This window comes from Mobula birostris, chromosome 12 (genome assembly GCF_030028105.1).
Source record: "Mobula birostris isolate sMobBir1 chromosome 12, sMobBir1.hap1, whole genome shotgun sequence".
NCBI classification, from domain to species: domain Eukaryota; kingdom Metazoa; phylum Chordata; class Chondrichthyes; order Myliobatiformes; family Myliobatidae; genus Mobula; species Mobula birostris.
Window position 1 is genome coordinate 61,158,825 of NC_092381.1, and position 22,396 is coordinate 61,181,220.

General features: G+C 40.1%; 1 protein-coding gene across 9 annotated transcripts in view; it reads right to left on the reverse strand.

The window, feature by feature from the left end:
* lepr (leptin receptor) overlaps positions 1–22,396 on the reverse strand; it is a 236,324-nt gene that overhangs the window by 110,459 nt on the left and 103,469 nt on the right. For all 9 annotated transcript variants that reach the window (XR_011888024.1, XR_011888022.1, XR_011888018.1 and 6 more), the window contains 3 exons: positions 16,868–16,969; positions 12,161–12,266; positions 1,272–1,347 (listed from right to left, as the gene is read on the reverse strand). Coding sequence is in view for 1 of the 9 variants with exons in the window: in XM_072273875.1 (XP_072129976.1) it covers positions 1,272–1,347; positions 12,161–12,266; positions 16,868–16,969 (284 nt within the window). In the remaining 8 variants the exon portion in view is untranslated. The remainder of the gene's footprint in view (positions 1–1,271; positions 1,348–12,160; positions 12,267–16,867; positions 16,970–22,396) is intronic.

Genomic DNA, 22,396 nt, shown 5'->3' on the forward strand with positions numbered 1-22,396 from the left:
AGCCACAGGTCGATAGTCATTCAGGCATGCCACCTTGCTCTTCTTCAGCACTGGGATTACCATTGCCTTCTTAAAACATGAGGGGATCTTAGACTGAAGCAAGGAGCGGTTGAAGATATCAGCAAACACTCCAGCTCGCTTCCTTGCACAGACCCAGAGAACCTGTCCTGGGACGCCATCTGGGCCTGTCGCCTTCCTTGGATTTATCTTCAGGAAGGCCCTTCTAACGTCCTCCTCGGTGACGATGAATCTCGATGCCATCAGGTCCGGTTCATCCGGAGGGAGCGGGACATATATTGAATAGATTAAAAATGTGCAAAAAACAGAAATACTGTATATTTAAAAAAGTGAAGTAGTGTTCAAGGGTTCAATGTCCATTTAGGAATTGCATGGCAGAGAGAAGAAGCTGTTCCTGAATCGCTGAGTGTGTGCCTCCAGGCTTCAGTACCTCCTACCTGATGGTAACAGTAAGAATAGGGCATGCCCTGGGTGCTGGGGGTCCATAATAATGGACACTGCCGTTCTGAGACACCGCTCCCTGAAGATGTCCTGGGTACTTTGTAGGCTAGTGCCCAAGATGGAGCTGACTAGATTTACAACCTTCTGCAGCTTCTTTCAGTCCTGTGTAGTAGCCATACTGGACAGTGATGCAGCCTGTCAGAATGCTCTTCGTGGTATAACTATAGAAGTTTTTGAGTGTATTTGTTGACATGCCAAATCTCTTCAAGCTCCTAATAAAGTATAGCTGCTGTCTTGCCTTCTTTATAACTGCATCAATATGTTGGGACCAGGTTAGATCCTCAGAGATCTTGACACCCAGGAACTTGAAGCTGCTCCCTCTCTCCACTTCTGATCCCTCTCTGAGGATTGGTACGTGTTCCTTCGTCTTACCTTTCCTGAAGTCCACAATCAGCTCTTTCGTCTTACTGATGTTGAGTGCCAGGTTGTTGCTGCTGCACCACTCCACTAATTGGCATCTCACTCTAATACGCCCTCTCGTCACCACCTGAGATTCTACCAACGATGTTTGTATCGTCAGCAGATTTATAGATGGTATTCTAGCTATGCCTAGCCACACAGTTATGTGTATCTAGTAGTGGGCTAAGCACACACTCCTGAGGTGCACCCCTGTTGATCATCAGCGAGGAGATGTTATCACCGATCCTCACAGATTGTGGTCTTCCGGTTAGGAAGTCTCTGTAGTCAAACTTGTATGTTCATTATTGACAAATTCACAACAAGTGAAGGAACAAGGGAATTTAAAAACTCACCTTTTTAAAGTTAATTCCTTGAGCCCACGAGCATTTGTTAGGATTAGGAACTTCTTTCCAGACAAGACTTCTTATTCTAATGGTAAAGAATGTTACTTATTAATTCATTGCATTTCTGAAACAGTTTCATTTAAATGTTTTATTGCAGAGCAAGCACGCACATAATTTCATCTCTCTGCTGAATAGTACTTTCAGCTGATCTTCAGTTATGTGTACTGTGGTGATTGTTAGCCTTGTGTTCAAGAAAATGCTGGATGCTTTCATCTCAATTATTAATCTGAAAGCAAGTTAATTCAGTAATGAAATAATGACAAGCCTTGATGCAACGTAGTGGCTCCTCACAATTGTAGAAATATGCTTTGAAATTCCTACTAAAGCCTGCCTTGAACCCAAATAAACCAGGTATTAATGGGTAAGTAATAAAGTGAACTTGGAGATCAGTCAAAGAAGCAAATGAGTAGCCGCAATAAAGGTAAAGAAACACAAAAATATACAGGGCTATACATCCGAGAAAAAAAACTGAACAAGACCAACAAAAAATACTCTTGATCCATTATTTTAATCACCTGAAATATTCTTTAAGTTATAGGAAAATATCAACTAAAATTATAATGACAATACCCTTCTGCACGGCTATTGGTCTAACCTGTACTATCTCAGTGCACTGTTGTAATGAATTATCTGAACAATTGTATGCAAGACAGGTTTTTCACTGTACTTCAGTACATGTGACAATAATAAAACAATTTACCAATAAAGAAACTTTTTAAAATACCGCAAAATTACTGGATGTCTAATGTACTGAAATGAGAACTTTCATTAACTAGATGAAATTATTGATCTATTGCTGTAAAATTAAAGATATGAAATCAAAAACCTAAACTTTATTTGGTAGAAACATTCTATCAGAAGGGATTTATTGAAATGATTCAATACCATATTAACCATACACGTGATAATTACTTTGTTTAATTCAAGCAATCTACAAACAAATGCTCATTAATGCAAAATAATGTTAGCAGTTGTACACCAAAAAAAACAATCTTAGGGAATAATGAGGAAATACTTTGCTGGAGAACATGAATACCTTCCTGGCATCAGTGGGAATAACAAATTGCTTTCTTTTGGACAAACATTAAAATGTTCATCTGCTGAAAGTCTTCTTTGAGACACTGAAGGATATGATGTTACCACCATTGCAGTTAATATTATGTGACATTGATTTTATGCCCTTACAGCTAACACATTTCTTTAAATATTAGGTTTAATTAATACTAATTGATTTGCTGTGTTCAGTTGTGGACACATGCCATGTTATTACTTACCAGTCCTTATAACTCAGCAAAAAAAAAATAAACCTGTTTGTCTCTTGTTATTAAATTAACTGAAAAACACTGACCATTAGTATGGAATTCACTATGCAGAACTATAAGAAGGGTTTACTTGTAATAACCGTCTTTGGTTTTCAGGTCATCCTTATTATGTGTTCTTTATTTGGCTGGTGAAAAAAACACTTCAGTACTTGATGAAATAATTAAAAGTTGATATTAATTAATTCCATCTACTTATACACTATAATCTGAATGCTTAGTTGACTTCCTTTTTGTTACTATCATGATTATTTTGAAAGATAAAACTATGCAGCACAGAAACAGTCCTTCTAGCCCACTTGACTCCATGCTGACCACCGAGCGTCCATTAACAATGATCCCAAGTTATCCTGCCACCAATTCCCTCAGATATCCCCAGACTCTACCACTCTCTTAAATTAAAGTAGCTAACTAACCCTCTCCTTTGGGATATAGAAGGGATCCAGAGCAGACAGGGAAACCCACACAGTCAAAGGGAAAACATGCAAATTCTACACAGACATGCCCCGAGGCCAGGATTGAATCCATCATGCAGCACCTCCACCAGCATTTTCCCTGTGCCTTTTGCATCCTTTGACAGGATCGACTATACCAACCTCCCCAAATATACCTCTTCACCTGCCAGGCTAAACCACACATCCGGTCCTATCCTTATTTATCCAGTTGCAGCCAGAGAATCAACTGCAAGGATTTTTTTTCTGTTCTGACATTTATCTCCAATGCCCTCCAAGGATTCTCATCTACCTGATATCGTTGGAAATATGACCTAAAAGGCAAGCATTACTTTCTTGTCACCTTTGCTCTCCACAGCAGAACCAATTTTGGGACCAAATTCTCACTTTCCTTGTGATCACACGGCCTTTCAATTTGCTAGGTTTGAATTTATCAAATACCTTGTCTTTCAAGAATCTGTCACAACTCAACCTCGTTGCTAACTCCCTTCATTATTCTATCAACTCTGACATGTCCAACAGCATTAGAGGATGAGGAAAAATCTCCTAGCTACTCCCTAGAAAATTAGGAGGTTAAAGTCTTTGTGGCCCCTTTACTCGATTATTCCTGTCACCAGCACGGCGGTTTGCAAAATCTGACCTTGAGAGGATCTTTGAACCCTGTAACTGAACATTACAAAGTCCAACAGCTTTCAGCCCTGCATCATTACCAGGCTCTGCTCTTGCCTTAGCTGCTGAAATTCTCTCCTTTGCCTCTTTAAAACTCAGCTTGGCTTTCCTGCATGGTCCTGACCAGCCTCTCAGTTTGCATTTTAACTTCTAATCCAAGATTCCTGTGCTCTTTGAGGCTTAAGTGGTACCTCTGTTATAACTCTCAACCTTATTTTAAATTACTTCATATCTCAGTCATCTCTTCCTCTCATTCCCTCCAAGTCTACAACATTTGTTCACATTCTCAAATTCTACTAATGCATATCACCAAGTTCACAGGCATTCGCAGACCTGAATCTCTAAAATACTTTCCAACCTCTCACTTCCACTTTCCTCCATGAAGAAGCCTATCCCAACCACCTATCACAAGTGCATCTAATGTATCCCAGACTCTTAAAAGTAGAGCAAATAGCAGCGACTCTGACCATTTAACAAATCTCTAGCCAGAGGCATGCCGCCAAATGACTGGAAAACTGTTAATGTCATACAGCTGTTAAAACATAAAAATGATAGAATGAGAAATCATAGCCTGTCAGGCTGACATCTGTAGAAAGAAAATTATTGGAAGAAGTCTTTGGGTCAAATTGTTCATAATGTGTAATTTTGACCTCAAAATAAACTTTGTACACATAAGTATACCATAAGTAGAATGACTCAAGCATCTTCTGGTTTGACCTGTGCCTGAGTTTACGACTGTTATTTTCCATAGCATCTTTGGCACATTATTTGGAAAAACACTAGTTCATCAAGAACAGTCAGTATAGGCTTGAGAAAAAGTTATGTCTGAATAACAACTGTTTTTTTTTGAGAAGTTGACAGTAGGTGATGATTAGATCATAGGATTCCAAGGAAAGTGGCAAGATGAATTCAAAGTGAACTCAAGTGGCAGAGAGCAAAGTGTATAGCTCAGTGAGAGTTTTCGCAACAGGTAAGTATAGAGGTGTTAGGGTATTGAAACACTAAATCTGTTTTTCTATCAATGATTCAGATTAAATGTTGAATCATGGATAGAAGGGTATGATGATACCAACATTAGGAGTGTTGGAGCTGTAGATTGCAGAAAGACAGTAATAGATAAGTAACAGAATAGATTAACGTCATAATCAGGTTTATTCTCACTGACAAAGGTTGTTAGTGGCATCGGTACAGTTCACAACATTTGAAAATGACTATAAGTTAAAATAAATAGTGCAAAAGAGGGATAGTGAGGTGGCGTTCATGAACTATTCAGAAATTTGAAAAGGACTGCAAATGGAATTCAGCCCTGGGAAGTGAGGCAATATGTTTGGAAAAGGCAAGCAAGGTATTTGAATGCATAATAGAGTACAAAGAGTAGAGGAACAGAGGGGTTTGGATTGCACACTCACAACTTCCTTAAGATAATAGGTCAGGTAGATGTGATAGACAGGAAGCCATTAGTATCTGAAATATAGAATAAAAGAGCAAATGGAGTATAATGTGGGAGGGTTGGGAAGGTAATGGTGTACATTTGGTCAAGAAAACTAAGAAAGCATGTTATCTTACTGGTGAGAGATTACCGAGTTTTATGATGCCAAGGGAAGGGAATGTCCTGCTACAGGAATAGGGAGTAATTGGAAAGGTAATAATGGTATTGTCTATTGGTTGAAAACCTGAATACAAAGGTAAGAATGTTATCCATAATGCAGGGCATTGACAAGACAATATATCTGGAATATTAAGTATAGTTTTGGTTTCCTTATTTACGGAAATGATATTAATGCACTCAATACCTCCTTGTGAAATTGTATACTCGACTTCCTCACTTGCAGACCCATTTAGTTCGGATTGACAATAACATTTCCTCTACGATCTCCATCAGCAGAGGTGCACCACAGGGTCATGTGCTTAGCCTCTGCTCTACTTGCTTTACACCTATGACTATGTGGCTAAGCAATGCTTCAATGCCACATCCCAGTTTGTTGATGACACCACTGTTGTGGGCCAAATCAAAGTTGCTGATGAATCAGCATACTGCAGGGAGATTGAAATTCTGGCTGAGTGGTGTCATAATACCAGCTGGATCTTCAACTTCCTCACAGACAGGACCCAGGCTGTAAAAATAGGGGACAAGCTCTCCTCGACAATCACTCTGAGCACTGGCGCCCCACAAGGCTGTGTACTCAGCCGCCTGCTGTACTCACTGTACACCCATGATTGTGTAGCCAAGTTTCCATCGAACTCAATATATAAGTTTGCTGATGACATCACAATTGTAGGCCGTATCTCGGGTAATGATGAGTTTGAGTACAGAGAGGAAATTAAGAACCTGGTGGGATGGTGCGAAGACAATAACCTATCCCTCAATGTCAGCAAGACGAAGGAATTGGTTGTTGACTTCCAGGAGTAGCAGACCGCACAATCCCATTTAAATTGGTGGTGTGCAAGTGGAACAGGTCAAAAGCTTTAAGTTCCTCAGGGTCAATATCACAAATGACCTGACTTGGTCCAACCAAGCAGAGTCCACTGCCAAGAAGGCCCACCAGCTCCTTTATTTCCTGAGAAAGCTAAAGAAATTTGGCCTGTCCCCTAAAACCCTCACTAATTTTTATAGATGCACCGTAGAAAGCATTCTTCTAGGGTGCATCACAACCTGGTATGGAAGTTGTTCTGTCCAAGACCGAAAGAAGCTGCAGAAGATTGTGAACACAGCCCAGCGCATCACACAAACCAATTTCCATCCTTGGACTCACTTTACACTGCACGCTGTCGAAGCAGTGCTGCCAGGATAATCAAGGACACGACCCACCCAGCCAACAGACTTTTCGTCCCTCTTCCCTCCAGGAGAAGGCTCAGGAGCTTGAAGACTCGTACAGCCAGATTTGGGAACAGCTTCTTTCCAACTGTGATAAGACTGCTGAACGGATCCTGACCCGGACCTAGGCCGTACTCTCCAAATATCCAGACTCGCCCCTTGGTTTTTTTGCACTACCTTACTTCCCCTTTTCTATTTTCTATTTATGATTTATAATTTAAATTTTTAATATTTACTATCGATTTGTACTCCAGGGAGCACGAAGAACAGAATCAAATATCGCTGTGATGATTGTACGCTCTAATATCAATTGTTTGGCGACAATAAAGTATAAAGTAAAGTAATAACAACCTCTCACTCAATTTCAGCAAGACCAAGGAACTGATTATAGACTTCAGGAGTCGGAAACCAGAGGGCATGACCCAGTCCTCAGTGGAGGATCGGAAATAGAGTGGGTTAGCAACTTTAAAATCCTGGGTGTTACTATTTCAGAGGACCTGTCCTGGACCCTTCAAGTAAGTGCGATTGTGAAGAAAACATAGCTGCCACTCGGCTTCCTCAGGAGTTTGCGAAGATTCAACATGACATCTAAAATTTTGACAGATCTCTATAGGTATGTAGTGGGGAGTGTATTGATTGGCTGCATCACAGCCAATGACTTTGAATGGAAAACCCTATAGAAAGTTGTGGATTCGGCCCAGTCCATCACAGGTAAACCCTCCCAACCATTCAACACATCTATGTATGTACTTTAATAATAAATTTACTTTGAAGTTTAAAGTGGTTCTGAGAAGGTTTATTAGTGTAATGTTTAGAATCAGTATCCAGAATCAGGTTTAACATCACAGGCATATCTCATGAAATTTTGTTGTTTTTTGCGGCAACAGTACATTGCAATACATAAGCAACACGCATAAAAGTTGCTGGTGAACGCAGCAGGCCAGGCAGCATCTCTAGGAAGAGGTACAGTCGACATTTCGGGCCGAGACCCTTCGTCAGGACTAACTAAAAGAAGAGCTAGTAAGAGATTTGAAAGTGGGAGGGGGAGGGGGAGATCCAAAATGATAGGAGAAGACAGGAGAGGGAGGGATGGAGCCAAGAGCTGGACAGGTGATTGGCAAAAGGGATATGAGAGGAGCATGGGATAGGAGGCCCAGGGAGAAGGAAAAGTGGGAGTGGGGAAAGCCCAGAGGATGGGCAAGGGGTATAGTGAGAGGGTCAGAGGGAGAAAAAGGAGAGAGAGAGAAAGAATGTGTGTATATAAATAAATAAATAACGGATGGGGTACGAGGGGAGGCGGGGCATCTTACTAGCTCTTCTTTCAGTTAGTCCTGATGAAGGGTCTCAGCCCAAAACGTCGGCTGTACCTCTTCCTAGAGATGCTGCCTGGCCTGTTGCGTTCACCAGCAAATTTTATGTGTGTTGCTTGAAATTCCAGCATCCGCAGATTTGCTCGTGTTTACAATACATAATATTTTTATACTGTACATAAAAATAAATTTAAAAAGCTGTGCAAAAAAGAGAGCAAAAAATAGTGAGGTTCTATTCATTGTCCATTCAGAAATCCGATGGCAAAGGGGAAAAAGTTGCTCCTGAAACAATAAGCATATACTTCAGGCTCCTGTACCTCCTCCTTGATGATAACAATAAGAAGGGAGCATGTCCTGGGTGATGGGGGTCCTAAATGATGGATGTCACTTTCTTGAGGCGTTGCCATTTGCAGGTGTACTCGATGCTGGGGAGGCTAGTGCCCATGATGGACATGGGTGAGTTTACACATTTCTGTAGTTTTCTCCAATCCTTTAGAACAGTCAAGTTGCCTTTTAAGGAAAGGATGGACAGGCTAGGCTAATGAGAGAGGCATGATAGCATCCGGGCAGCACCTAATTAATTAACTCGTTTTTTCTTGGCTTCTTTCTTAAAGATGTGCTGGGTGCATTCTGGCTACCGCTGCACCACTGCATTCTTCACAGCAATGTATCTGTCTGCGGCCCAGAGGTTGGGGACCACTGCCCCATGAGACTTGATATGGTGAACGTGGAAGGATGTTTTTTTTTTCCCATGTGAGAGAATTTAGAACTAGGGGTTGTTATTTAACAATAAAGACTTACTCATTTAGGACAGAGAAGAAGTGTTCTTTTTCCCCTCAGAGGATTATGAATCTTTAGAATTCTCGTAAAGGAGGTAAAGCCAATCATCGGGTATTTTTAAGGCAGAAGTAGATGGATGCATGAAAGGCAGGAAAGTGAAAGGTTATTGCACATTCATGGATAGAGAATTGAGATCAGTCTCGATGTTATTAAATCAGACTGCAGGGTTCAAGAGCCAAAAGGCCTCCTCCTGCTCCCGATGCATACAAGTGTTTGTGCACAAGAGTACAATTCTGGTTATGAAACTTTAGCAAGGATATACCGGCTGGATTCACCAGAATGTTACCTTGGTTATGAGAAGGGGGTCACGTAAACTGGAACGTTGTTGATCAACTCAATACTTTAGGATTTTGAAAAGAATTGTTAGTGCAGATGGAAGAGAACATTTCTCAGTGGATAAGGGTATAGAAAGCACAGGCTCATACATGAAAATCAGAGACACACCTTTTAGGAGGGAAATTAAGCAAGGGGTGTTGGAAGTGATCCGCTGTTTTGCACAGAAAGTCATTGATGCTAGCTCAGTAATTTTAAATCTGAACTCAATAGGATTTTTGTTAATCTAGGAATACAAAGTGATGGTAACTATCATGGGTGTAACCCTCACTGCCATCAAGGACATTTTCAAGAGATGGTGCCTGAAGAAGGAGGCACATGTTATTAGTGACACGCACCATCCAGGACCTGCTCTCTTCCCAGGGAGGAAATACATGAACCTGAAGACTCATACGCATCGATTCAGGAACAGCATCTTCCCCTCCGCCATCACATTTCTGAACAGTCCATGAAACCCATGAACAGTACTTCACTATTCCTTTTTTTTATATACTATTCATGTACTTTATAGTATTTTTTTATCTTTGCACTATACTTCTGCCACTACACAACAAATTTCATCACAAAGCCAGTGATAATACATCAGATTCTCAATTCTGATGGAGTTTAGACCATGATTCAGATCAGTCTTAATTTTATTGAATTCATTGGAACAGCTACAAAGCTCAAAGTACATATATGTCACCATATACCACACTGAGATTCATTTTCTCGCAAGCATACACAGTAAATCTAAGAAACACAATCGAATCAATGAAAATCCATAGAATGGACAAACAACCAGTCTGCAAAAGACAACAAACTGCAAATACAAAAAGAAAGAAATAATAATAATAATAAATAAATAAGCAAGCAATAAGTATCAAGAAAATGATATAAGGAGTCCTTGAAAGTGAGTCCAGATGTTGTGGGAACAGTTCAGTGATGGGGCAGGTGAAGTTGAGTGAAGTTATTAACTCTGGCACAAGAGCCTGAGAACTGAAGGATAATAACTGTTGCTGGAACTAGTGAGGTGGGTCCTGAGGTTCCTGTTCCTCCAACAGCAAGAAGAGAGCGTGGCCTGGATGACGGATGCTGCTTTCCTGCGACAGTGCTCCTTGTAGATGTGCTCAGTGTTGGGGAGGAATTTCCTCATGATGGACTGGGCCATATCCACTACTTTTTATAGGATTTTCCATTCAAGGGCATTGGTGTTTCCATACTGGGCCGTGACGCAACCAGCCAATATATTTTTCACCATCCATCTACCGAAGTTTGTCAAAGTTTTAGATGTTGTACTGAATGCCTGCAAACTTCTAAGGAAGTAGAGGCACTTCTATGCTTTTATTGCAATGGCACTTATGTGCTGGACCAATGACAGATCCTCTGAAATGATAACTCCAAGCCATTTAAAATCATTGACTCTCTCCAACTTTGATTCCTGATGAGAAGTAGCTCATGGACCTCTAGTTTCCTCCTCCTGAAGTCAATAATCAGCTCCTTGATCTTGCTGACATTGAGTGAGAGGTTGTTTTGGCATCACTCAGAAAGATTGTCAATCTCCCTCTTACATGCTAATTTGTCATAACCTTTATTTCATCAGCTTTGTCACCAGCAAACTTAAATAGTTTTTAATAGCTCTGAAATGATATTGTATTTGTTAAATAGGGGCCGTGCACAATCCTGATTTGATGGAGACAGACGTGAGAAGCAGGGAGGAACATCTAGAGAAGCTTCTGAAATGCCCGCTTCACTGCCGCTGCTACTGTGCGATTGAGAATCTCCGGAGGGGAAGGCCCCAAATCCTCGGCTTTACCTATTGCCTGTTGCCGGGGCTGGAGTCGAAATGCTCGGCAGAGATGGTGCTCGATGCTCGGTGTCGGAGGGCTGGTAGGAGGCTCGAAGTTTTCGGACAGACTCAAGAGTCGGCTGTGGTCAGGTGCTTCCAGGGTGCTGCATCAGCAAGTTTGCAGCGCTGGAAGCTCATGGCAGGGAGAGTTTCTCCCTTCTACCGTCTGCGTGAGATGATGGGCTTTCAAGAGACTTTGACACTTTTTTTTACCGTGTCCATGGTCTGTTCTTCATCAAATTAGAGTATTGCTTTGCACTGTTGTAACTATATGTTATAATTATGTGGTTTTTGTCAGTTTTTTTTAGTCTTGGTTTGTCTTGTGTTTCTGTGATATCATTCTGGAGGAACATTGTATCATTTCTTAATGCATGTGTTACTAAATGACAATAAAAGAAGACTGCGTGTCCTCATAATCTAAAAAAAAATGGCATTGGAGCTGTGCTTAGCCTAACAATCATAAGTATGAACTAAGTAAAGCGGAGCTAAAGCACACAGCTTTGTGGTGCCCCCGTGCTAATGGAGATTTTGGAGGAGAATTTTTTGCCAATCTGCATTGACTTGGATCTGCAAGTGAAGATATCGAGGATCCAATTGCACAAGGAGATATTGAGGCAAAAGTCTTGAAGCTTATTGATTTGTTTGAGGGGATGATAGTATTGAATGCCGAGCTGTAGTCAATAAAGAGCATCCTGATGTTAACCAAATGTTCCAGGATTGAGTGAAGAGCCAATGAAATGGCATGTGCTGTGGACCTGTTGTGACAGTGGGCAGAGGGTGCTGGAATGATCCAGTCCTTCTGAGTACAGGACATTCCTGATACAGTAAAACTTGTGCTTTTTATTACATTTTGCATGACATTTTTCTGCTGTTTTCTCAATAATATTTGTTCTCAGAACGTGAGCAACAGAAGGAAGCCCTATATTTATTGTGTGGTCTGTTTTGGCCTGTGATTGTGAGAGTACAATTAACTGCTCATTCTGCTACCTTGTCATACTCACTGCACAACTGCAAACTGCAGATGTATTTAAAAGTCTCATTTTCAAGTTAAATTAATAATGATTTTGTTTTAATTGCTGCAAAACTCCAATCTCCAAACCCATTTCTGAGCTTGACTTCAAACGTACTATTTGAAAAATTAAGAATTTGTCAGCTTGGTGACTCAGATCATCTCTGAAGCATTCTTTAAATCACATTGGGAAAAGAAACAACTTTAGCAAGTCATTCTGATGAGTTTTAACATTCCTAAATCTAATAGATATGCAAACATACCTTTGCTTGGATATCAAAAAGATTCCAATCAATAAAACCGAGGATAAAAATACGAGTGGTAGAATGACATTCTGCATTCCATCATTGTTGGCTCGTGTCACTTCTCCTGAAAGAAAAAATAGGATTTCTGATGTCATTTTTTAAACTGTTACAGAAAGGTCAATACAAATGCACTCATAGCATGAGTAATATAGTGGGTTGTCATTATTAAATGAAAATAGGTGTTTTTTTTTTCTATTGTTTGGCTGGGTAAGTGCTACCTTGTTCTTCAGAGCTTAAGGTTTACGGTTCAGTCTTGAGTGTGCATTGGAGGTAATCTGATAGCTGAAGAAGGCAGCTGAGTGCACCAACTCACATCAGTGTCCATTATTAATGATCAGCTTCTGTTTCTAGTTTCTGATCCTGTGACCAAATAAGGAAAAAGCTGTGCTGTGGTGTGATGCAATGCCAAGTTTAAAGTCCCACACAAGCAATGTGAGGTATCCATGAACACTACCTCACTATTTCTCTTTTGCACTACTGTATTTAATTTTTATTGTAATTTTCAGTAATTTCATGTCTTTCACTGTACGGCTGCCACAAAAGAACTTCCATTCCACTTGCCAGTGATAATAAGCCTGATTCTGATTCAGAAGGTTGCTGAATTCTGTTCAAGTCACAGTAAGCCAGTGACTTCAGAAGAAAAAAAAAGATCCTTCTAGAAAGACCTCGTATTATTGCTGAATAGAGGAGTTACATCAGGTTCAAGCTGCGTTTAAAGAACATTAGCAGCTGATGCAAAGCTATAGACTACATAATACCATGCCATGAGTCATGAGTATCACATCATATTGTCACAAAAAGGAATGTACATTCACAGGATGAATCATGTCACTAATGCTTACAATGTTACACGCTCTTCTCTCCTGCACTTAAGACATGAATGGCTTCAAGGGATTGCATCTAATTACAATCCTGGGCATTCTGAGCCTGGATGTCTCCCATAATGTCACCTCCTGCCTTTCAAATGCAGTTGATATGCAGCCTAATCCCTTTGGAACTGGTGTGGTCCTGGCTGTCCATTAAAATCACTTGAATCAACCGTGTGACTCGGCCACAAAGACTATCTCCGTGGGCTCGTTTCCAGCCTGCAACTCAGAATCATATTCTAAGCAAGCTTTCCTATATCTTTCAGTGCTATCTTCACACCTGATGGGCTGCTTAGTCCTGGATAAAGATGAGGTTTGTGAGTGTTGTTATCACCATGCCTGTCTAAATAAGTGGAGAGTTTCTATCACATTCATGATGTCCTTCCCAGATGGTGGGCTTGTTTTGGGTATTAGGAGGTGAGACCCTAAGACCATAAGACACACAGTGGGAGCAGAATTAGGTAAGTCGGACCATCAAGTCTACTCTGCCATTCAATCAAGTTTGACTTTTCCCCCCTCTCAACCCCGTTCTCCTGCCTTTCTCCCCACAACCTTGAACGTGCTTACTAATCAAAAATCATGTTGGCAAATGAAATGTTGGCATTTATTTCAAGGGAAATAGAATATAAAAGCAAGGAGATAATGCTGAGGCTTTATAAAACACTAGTCAGGCTGCACTTGGAGTATTGTCAACAGTTTTGGGCCCCATATCTCAGAAAGGATGTGTTGTCGTTGGAGAGAGTCCAGAGGAGGTTCACGAGGATGATTCCAGGAATGAAAGGGTTAACATATGAGGAGCATTTGGCAGCTTTGGGCCTGTACTCACTGGAATTTAGAAGAATTTAGAAGGGGAATCTCATTGAAACCTACCAAATGTTGAAATGACTAGATAAAGTGGATGTGGAGAGGATGCTTCCTCTAGTGGGGGTATCCAGAAGCAGAGGGCACAGCCTCAAAATTGAGGGGCGACCATTTAGAACAGAGGTAAGGAGGAATTCTTCTTAGTCAGAGAGTAGTGAATCTGTGGAATGCTCTGCCACAGACTGCAGTGGAGGCCAAGTCTGTGGGTATATTTAAAGCAGATGTTGATAGATTCCTGATTGATCAGGGCATCAAAGAATATGGGGAGAAGGTGTATGGGGTTGAATGAGATCTCAGATCAGCCATGACAGATTGGCGGAGCAAACTTGATTGGATGAATGGCCTAATCTGCTCCTATGTCTTATGGTCTAACCCTATCTGACTCCACTTTAAATATATCCAATGACTTGGCCTCCACAACTATTTGTGGCAATGAATTTTACAGAATCACCACCCTCTGGTGAAAGAAATTCCTCCCCATCTCTGTTCTAAAGGGACATCTTTCCACTCTGAGGCTGTGCCCCTGATCCTAGACTCTCACATAATTGGAAACATCTTCTCCACATCTCAGTTCCGATCACCTCACTACAGGAAGGATGTGGATACTATAGAGAGAGTGCAGAGGAGGTTTACAAGGATGTTGCCCGGAATGGAGGGTGTACCTTATGAGAATAGGTTGAGTGAACTTGGCCTTTTCTCCTTGGAGCAAAGGAGGATGACCGGTAACCTGATCGAGGTGTATAAGATGTTGAGAGCATTGATCATGTGGATAGCCAGAGGCTTTTTCCCAGGGCTGAAATGGCTAACATGAGGAGGCATAGATTTAAGGTGCTTGGAAATGAGTACCGAGGGGATGTCAGGGGTAAGTTTTTCCACACAGAGTGGTGGGTGTGTGGAATGCACTGCTGATGGCAGTGCTGGAAGCAGATACAATAGGGTCCTTTAAGAGCCTTTTAGATAGGTACATGGAGCTTAGAAAAATAGAGGGCTATGCGCTAGGGAAATTCTAGGCAGTTTCTATAGGTTACCTGGTCAGCACAACATTGTGGGCTGAAGGGCCTGTAAGTGCTGTAGACTTGTATGTTCTATGTTCACTCTATTCAGGCCTTTGAATGAAACCACCCCCACTCCCACCTTGCACATTATTCTAAACACCAGTGAGTGCAGGCCCAGAGCCATCAAATGATCCTCATGCATTAACCCCTTTCATTCCCAGGATCATTCTCATAAACCTCCTCTGGACCCTCTCCAATGCCTTTCTTAGATATGAGGCCAAATCTGCTCACAACATTTGCACAAGATACTCAGACTCTGTTGCTCTGGTAGCTACAGTATTTAACAGGCCAGTCCGATTCCATTTCTGGTCAAAGCAGGGTTGAGCAATAGAAATGCTATTGAATATTAGGGATAGCTGTTTAGACTCTCTTTTTTAAGAAATGATTGTTTGTTACTTTTGTGTCATCAGTCATATCTCGCTCTTATCAGCACATGCCTGAAATGTTGTTTGAATCTTGCAGCATGCAGCAGTGTCATACATTAACATGTTTGCTTCTAATGCACCAAGACCTAGACAACATTCAGGCAATGTTTTATGATAATGACGCAGTCATGAATTGATATTGGTCCTTAACGTCAAAATCTTGGGTGAAGAAAGCAATGAAGAAATAAACCTTCAGCCCAAAGGTGGAATATAGAAGAGTTGTTGGAAGGCATAGGGGGAAATTCAAAAAATAATTTCTCTGCCCCTAGTACTATGTTGCACTTGGGCACCATTTGCTCTTGGCAATTCTGGAAATATTCTAAACAAGCATGGTTAAATTAAACCACACTTAAATAAACTCAGAAATCTTACCAAGTCCTGTCAAGTTTGACTTCAGGATTACATGGATTAGATCTCCATGAGATGCACCGAGTCTCAAACTCTGTTGATGTACAGTTGAAAATACCCTCAGTAGCCACTTTATCAGGTACACCTGTACATCTGCTCGTTAATGCAAATTTCTAATCAGCCAATCATGTAGCAGCAGCTCAATGCATTAGAGCATGCAGACATTTTCAGTTGTTGTTCAGACTAAACACCAGAAAAGGAAAGAAATGTGATCTAAGTGACTTTGACTATGGAATGGTTATTGGTGCCAGACAGGGTGATTTGAGTATCCCAGAAACTACTGATCTCTTGGGATTTTCATGCAAAACAGTCTCTAGAGTTTACAGAGAACAATGCAAAAAAAAATCCAGAACAGTATTTCTATGAGCAAAAATGCCTTGCTCATCAGAGAGGACAAAGGAGAATGGCCTGACTGGGTTGAAGCTGACAGGAAGGCAACAGGACTCAAATAACCACTGTTACAATGATGTGCAGAAGAGCATCTCTGAATGCACAACACATCGAACCTTGAAGTGGATGGGTTACAGAAGCATTGGCCTCCTTATTAGGTACAGGAGACACGTAATAAAGTGGCCACTGAGCGTATGTGTCATTGAGTCAATAATGAAACAAAAGCAGCAGCTTAGTTATCAGAATGGGAGAAATTTTTAAAAACTACCCATCGCCTTAAAAATAATTTATCATACCAATTCTGTATTGGACTGTAAATGAAATAAGGGCTAAGGTTTAACAATTACAATTTTGAAAACACTGGTCAAATGTTTATTGAGAGAATGAAAGAAAGGGAGGACCCACTGAACAGTAGCAGAGGGAATGAAATTAGGTCTTTACAGTGTGGATGTTGAATCAAATAATGCAAGTGCAGTAAAAGACCTGAGGATATGCTTCTTAGCTTCTGTTTGGCCTTTATATGGTAAAGGAATCCACTGGAATAAATTTGTATTATTTGGACAATGTTTGAGTACTCATATGTTCCATCATCACCTTCTCCTCCTATGCAAGTATGTGTTACCAATTAAAATACTCAGCACTAAAAAAATTAAATAATACCTTCATTTTTAATCTTCATATAAAGGCTGCTTGGTTGTCCTTCCTTTTCAGAGAACATTGGATATATCGTCAGTTGGTACTGAACAGATGGATAAAAATGGTCTGTAAAGATAAAACATTGCAATGGTAAGCTTAAAGCGGTGCTAATGCACAACAATTATAGTGTCATAGAGCTATAGAGAACTAGAGCACAGGAACAGGCCCTTCAGCCCATCTAGTCTCTGCCAGCCTGTTCTTCTGCTTAGTCCCATCTACCTGCACCCAGGCCATAGTGAAAATCTAGAATCAGTAGTCACTGTTGAATAAAAGAAGTCACCCAAGCATGAGGTAAAAGCATTTCTTCTCAGATAGTAGCAAGTTTGCAGGTGGAAACTTTAACATTTTTACATAGAGGTAAACAGATACTTGACAAGAAAGGAGGGACGTGTAGGTAAAAAGGAATTCAGAGTTGAAATTCAAATTAGATCAGACATTTTGTTATCAAATGATGGGGAGGCATGAGACGCTGAGTTGCTAACTCCAGATCCTAGTTCATATTTGTATGCCCCCTTACAGCTGTTATCTTGCCTTTTAGATAGAGGTCACAGGTCCAGGAGGTACTGTTGGGGAGTCTGTGAATTTTCTGCAAGGACATGTTTCTGATAGCTGATACATTCCATCTCATCTGTAAGATAATTTTTATGTAAGTAATATGATTGATGAAGAGAATTTGGACGCCAGTCAAGTAGGCTCCTTTGTTCCAATAGTGTCAAGTTTCTTTCTGAGTGTCAATGAAACCAAACTTATCAAAGCGAGAGCACTGTATTCCTGTTGCAAGGTTGTACCATGCAGATGGTCGAAAATCTTTGGTGGCAGAGTGGGCACAATGGGGACTTGGGAAGTGAGTCAGTTGGTACAGAGTTCTCAGCCTCTGATCTCCTCTTGGAATTAATGCTGTGTGTGCCTGGTCCAGTTACATTTCTAGTCAATACTGATTCCCAAGAATTCATTTAGGGGAAATTTGAAGAGGACAATGTCAGTCAATGTCACGGTGAAGTTTATGATTTTTTTTGATTTGTTGGAGATAGTTATTCTTGGCTGCTGTTTGGCCGTATCTAAAATGACATCCAAGGTATTTAACATCAATTAGAATCTAAGAGCATAAAGTAAACTCTGCTCAAGTTGAAAATTTGGTTCTTCCAGATGTAGACACCTCCACAAACATAATTGCAAGTAATGACCAGATTCGTGTTAAATTGGGAAGAAGATTGAGGGTAAAGGCACAGGTGCTGTCATGAATTTGAACACAACCTGCCAAGAATGCACGTCATACAAACGGCAGACTTTATATTTAGAAGAAGCCTCTTCTAACCTTCTCAGAAGCTCTTCACAGCCAATTAATTTTTCCCCACCTAAGTGTACTAATGATAAGTAACAGGATAGCTAAATACCATTACAATAACTCCAAGAAACATCCGTTGATTTCAGTCTACATTGTCATGGGTTTAATATGGAAGAAACCATTGTTCTCTTTAAATAGTGCCATGAATTTTTTGGCAAAAGGCTTCTTCCAATTATAAAGTTTGCTTTTTGCATGATGTACAAAGCAGTGATTACAAAGAGCTTACTCTTTCTAGACATTTTTAATATGTGCAATACGTTTTTTTTCTCTCCTTTGGGCTAGGCACTTTTATCACAGGAGGCAAAAGAAACTCAGACCACTCCTGTTCACAGACATGTTTTTGGTATATAAACCAGTGCATAACCTGAACACATAGCCTCAGTTTTGATGTTAACATTTTGGTGAAAGCAATAACTACAGAGACAAGGGAAGGAGGGAAAGAGGGGGCAAGAGGGAAAGGGACAGAGAGAGGAATATATATAACAGACCCCTCTGGCCCAACGAGCCCATGCTGCCGAATTAGTTCCACGTGAGCAATTAACCTACTAACTGGTATGTCTTTCAAATGTGGGAGGAAACCAGAACACCTGGAGGATATCCACAAAGTCACAGAGAGAATGTTCAAAAGATGTACAAGCAGTGGCGGAACTGACCCCTGGGTCGCTGGCACTCAATACCATCACTCTAGCTAAATAATAATAATAATAATAATAATAATAATAAATTAGTAGAAAAAAGATGGATAGCATGTAAGGCTATATTGTTACCACTCATTTTAGACTACCACTGAAATCCCTCTCCCTCTCCCTCCCCCTCTCCCTCCCCCTCGATTCTTCCCTTTTCTCTATAGTTACTGCTTTCACCAAAATGTTAACATCAAAGCTGAGGCTATGTGTTCAGATTATGAACAGCTTTATATACCAGAAACATGTCAGTGAACAAGAATGGTCTGAGTTTCTTTTGCCTCCTACAATAGAAGCCTCGCCCATGGGAGAAAAAAAAAGTAATGCACATAATAAAAATGTCTGGAAGGAGTAAGTTCTCTGTAATCACTGCTTTGGATCCACAGATATTTGTTGCCCATAGCAAAGAAGTCTTCTTGTGTACAACAACTTTAAGTTTGTTTATGTTGTTATTTTATGAATTATTTGGGCTCCTGGTGTTTTAAAAACCTCACAGAGGACTACTTTATCATCTTCTGCTGCTGGTTTATAAATTGTTGCTCTTCAGTTCACTATTGTGGGAGATTCAGATTCAGCCAAGTTACCACACACACACGCGCACACACACACACACACACACACACACACACACACACACACACACACACACACACACACACACAGGGAAAGCAGCATATATTAAGATGCATATTAGACTTTTTGGTTCATTTTGAATCAGTAACATAATGATAGATTATCCTCACTGTCAAAGAATAAAGAATTACTGTTTGCAGTGGAACAATTTATGTCACTCTTGACATTTATAAATAAGCATTTATGTTTTGTTTTGCATGAAATCAAACTACTGCTATCTCACTCTTTCAGAGGATCAACAGTAACTTCACACTTTCATTTATCCCTACATTCATAAACAAAGTGATGCTTATTATGACTGTTTCCACTGATATGACAGTATCTAACGACAATTCCTTTTTAATTAAATTTCCTACCAAGTTGTGAGTTCTGACATAACCACCATTCATCTATGTAGCCTTGAACGCCAAATTCTACTAACCTTTCTCCCAACTTTTCTGTTGCCCAATTCTTTTATCAAGCTTTGTCTCTTGCCCACCTGTCCTTTAAAACCTTACTGTTAGCTACGAGTTTTAATTTCTTCCTTATCAAGCTATTTTCCTGTACCTGTTACATCAGCTTCTGCAAAATGACTCAACTCTAATGATTCCAGACTAACCATAAGCTTTCCTAGATCTGTCCACCGATTACCCTACCTTCGCTGTATATGTTGGAAATGTTTAAGGATTCTTTTGTGAAAGGTGATTTACCCTCTACTTTCTATGAGGCTTCTATTTCTTTAATTTTTAAAAAGGATAAAGATCCTACTGACTGTGCCTCATGTAGACCTATTTCATTATTGAATGTCAACGCTAAGATTCTGTCAAAGATAATGGCCAATCAATTGGAGAATATTTTAGGTAAAATTATTTTTAAAGATCAAACAGGCTTTATAAAGGGTCGTTATTCTTTTTCAAATGTTCGGAGACTATTTAACATTATATATTCACCCTCTTTTAAAACTCCACAATGCGTCGTCTCTTTGAATGCTGAAAAAGCGTTCGATCGAGTCGGGTGGAAATATTTATTTAATGCTTTAGAGAAATTTGGCTTTGGTGTTAGTTTTAATAATTGGATTAGAATGATATATAAAGCTCCTATTGCTACTGTTGTCACTAACAACTGTAGGTCTCCTTTTTTTCAGCTTTCATGGGGGACAAGACAAGGTTGTCCATTAAGTTCTTTGTTATTTAATTTAATATTAGAACCTCTTGCTATTGCTCTTTGTGAAGCTAAAAATATTCATGGGATTCTTGTGAATGAGACCATTCATAAGATTTCTCTTTATGCTGACGATTTACTGGTTTATGTATCTAATCCCAAAGAATCGATTCCTGCCTTGCTAAAATTATTCAATGAATTTGGAGATTTTTCAGGATATAAAATAAATTTTAGTAAAAGTGAATTGTTTCCTTTAAATGAATCTGTCTCTATATATGATAATACTCCTTTCAAAGTCACAGATTCTTTTAAATATTTAGGTGTTATAATCACTAAAAAATATAAGGATCTTTATAAAGCCAATTTCATTCCCTTGGTAGACTCCATGAAGTATTTATTTAGTAGATGGAGTCCACTTACATTTTCACTTGTCGGTCATATCCATACAGTTAAAATGATGATTTTACCAAAATTTTTATATTTATTTCAGAAGATCCCTGTTTTTTGACTAAGAAGTTTTTTGATTGGATTGATTCTATTAGTTTATCTTTTATATGGAATAATAAAAGACCAAGAATTAGTAAACGTCACTTACAAAAGTTGAAAAAGGGCAGGGGTCTGCCTGCCTGTCTGTATCTTGTTTTACGGCGGTTGGCATCCAGCTTAATGGTGCATTACCGCCACCCTCTGCTCCGGAATGTGCACTAGACATACATTCTAAATCCCTTCACCCAATCGCGCGCGTGCACGCACACACGCACACGCACGCACACACACACGCACACGCACGCACACACACACACACACACATAGAAACCTACACTTCACCCTCCCATCTTTGACCATCCTAGTATCCTATTCCTGTTTATTCGTCATAGTCTATAAAAAACCCCTGTACCCCTTAAAAACGCTAAAAATACCCGGACTTGTGCTCTCTCACCCATGCCCAGCAACCCTTTTAATGTGAATTCCTGCATCCCCAAGTCCCTTAATTTATTTCTCATCATCTCTCTCTGTATCCCATACTTCCTGCAACACAAAACTATATGTTCTACTGACTCCTCTTCCTGCCAATACTCACACAATCCTGTCTGGTGTTTCCCTATCATTTTCAATGTTTTGTTTAATGCACAATGCCCCAGCCTTAACCTAGTCCACACAATTTCCTCTCTTCTGTTTCCATTACCTACCCTAGTAACTGCAACACTCTTTTGTATTTGATATAAATGCCTCCCTTTCCCCTCCCTGTTCCATCTTTCTTGCCACATTCGGTTGACTTTTTCCCAGATTACACACTTAACCTCTGCTTTACTGATACTAATGTGCATTTCCATATTTTCTTTTTTTAACGTCCTCTTTGCCAACTCATCCACCCTCTCATTCCCCTTCACCCCTACATGTGCTGGAACCCATAGAAATTTTACCTGACCTCCCTGATTTGCAATTCTTGTAACTAACTGAAGGACTTCATGAAGTACATCTTGCTGACTGTTTGTGTGAATAGACCTTAAACTTGCTAGAACTGAGGATGAATCTGAATATATCAATGCTTTGGCTTGTCTGGCTTTCTACACCCATTGCAACGCAACCAACACTGCCAGCATCTCCACTGTAAACATCCCTAACTTATTAGATGTTCTTCTGCTGATTCCAATTTCTTTTGCTGGTATTACCACCCCAAATCCTGTCACT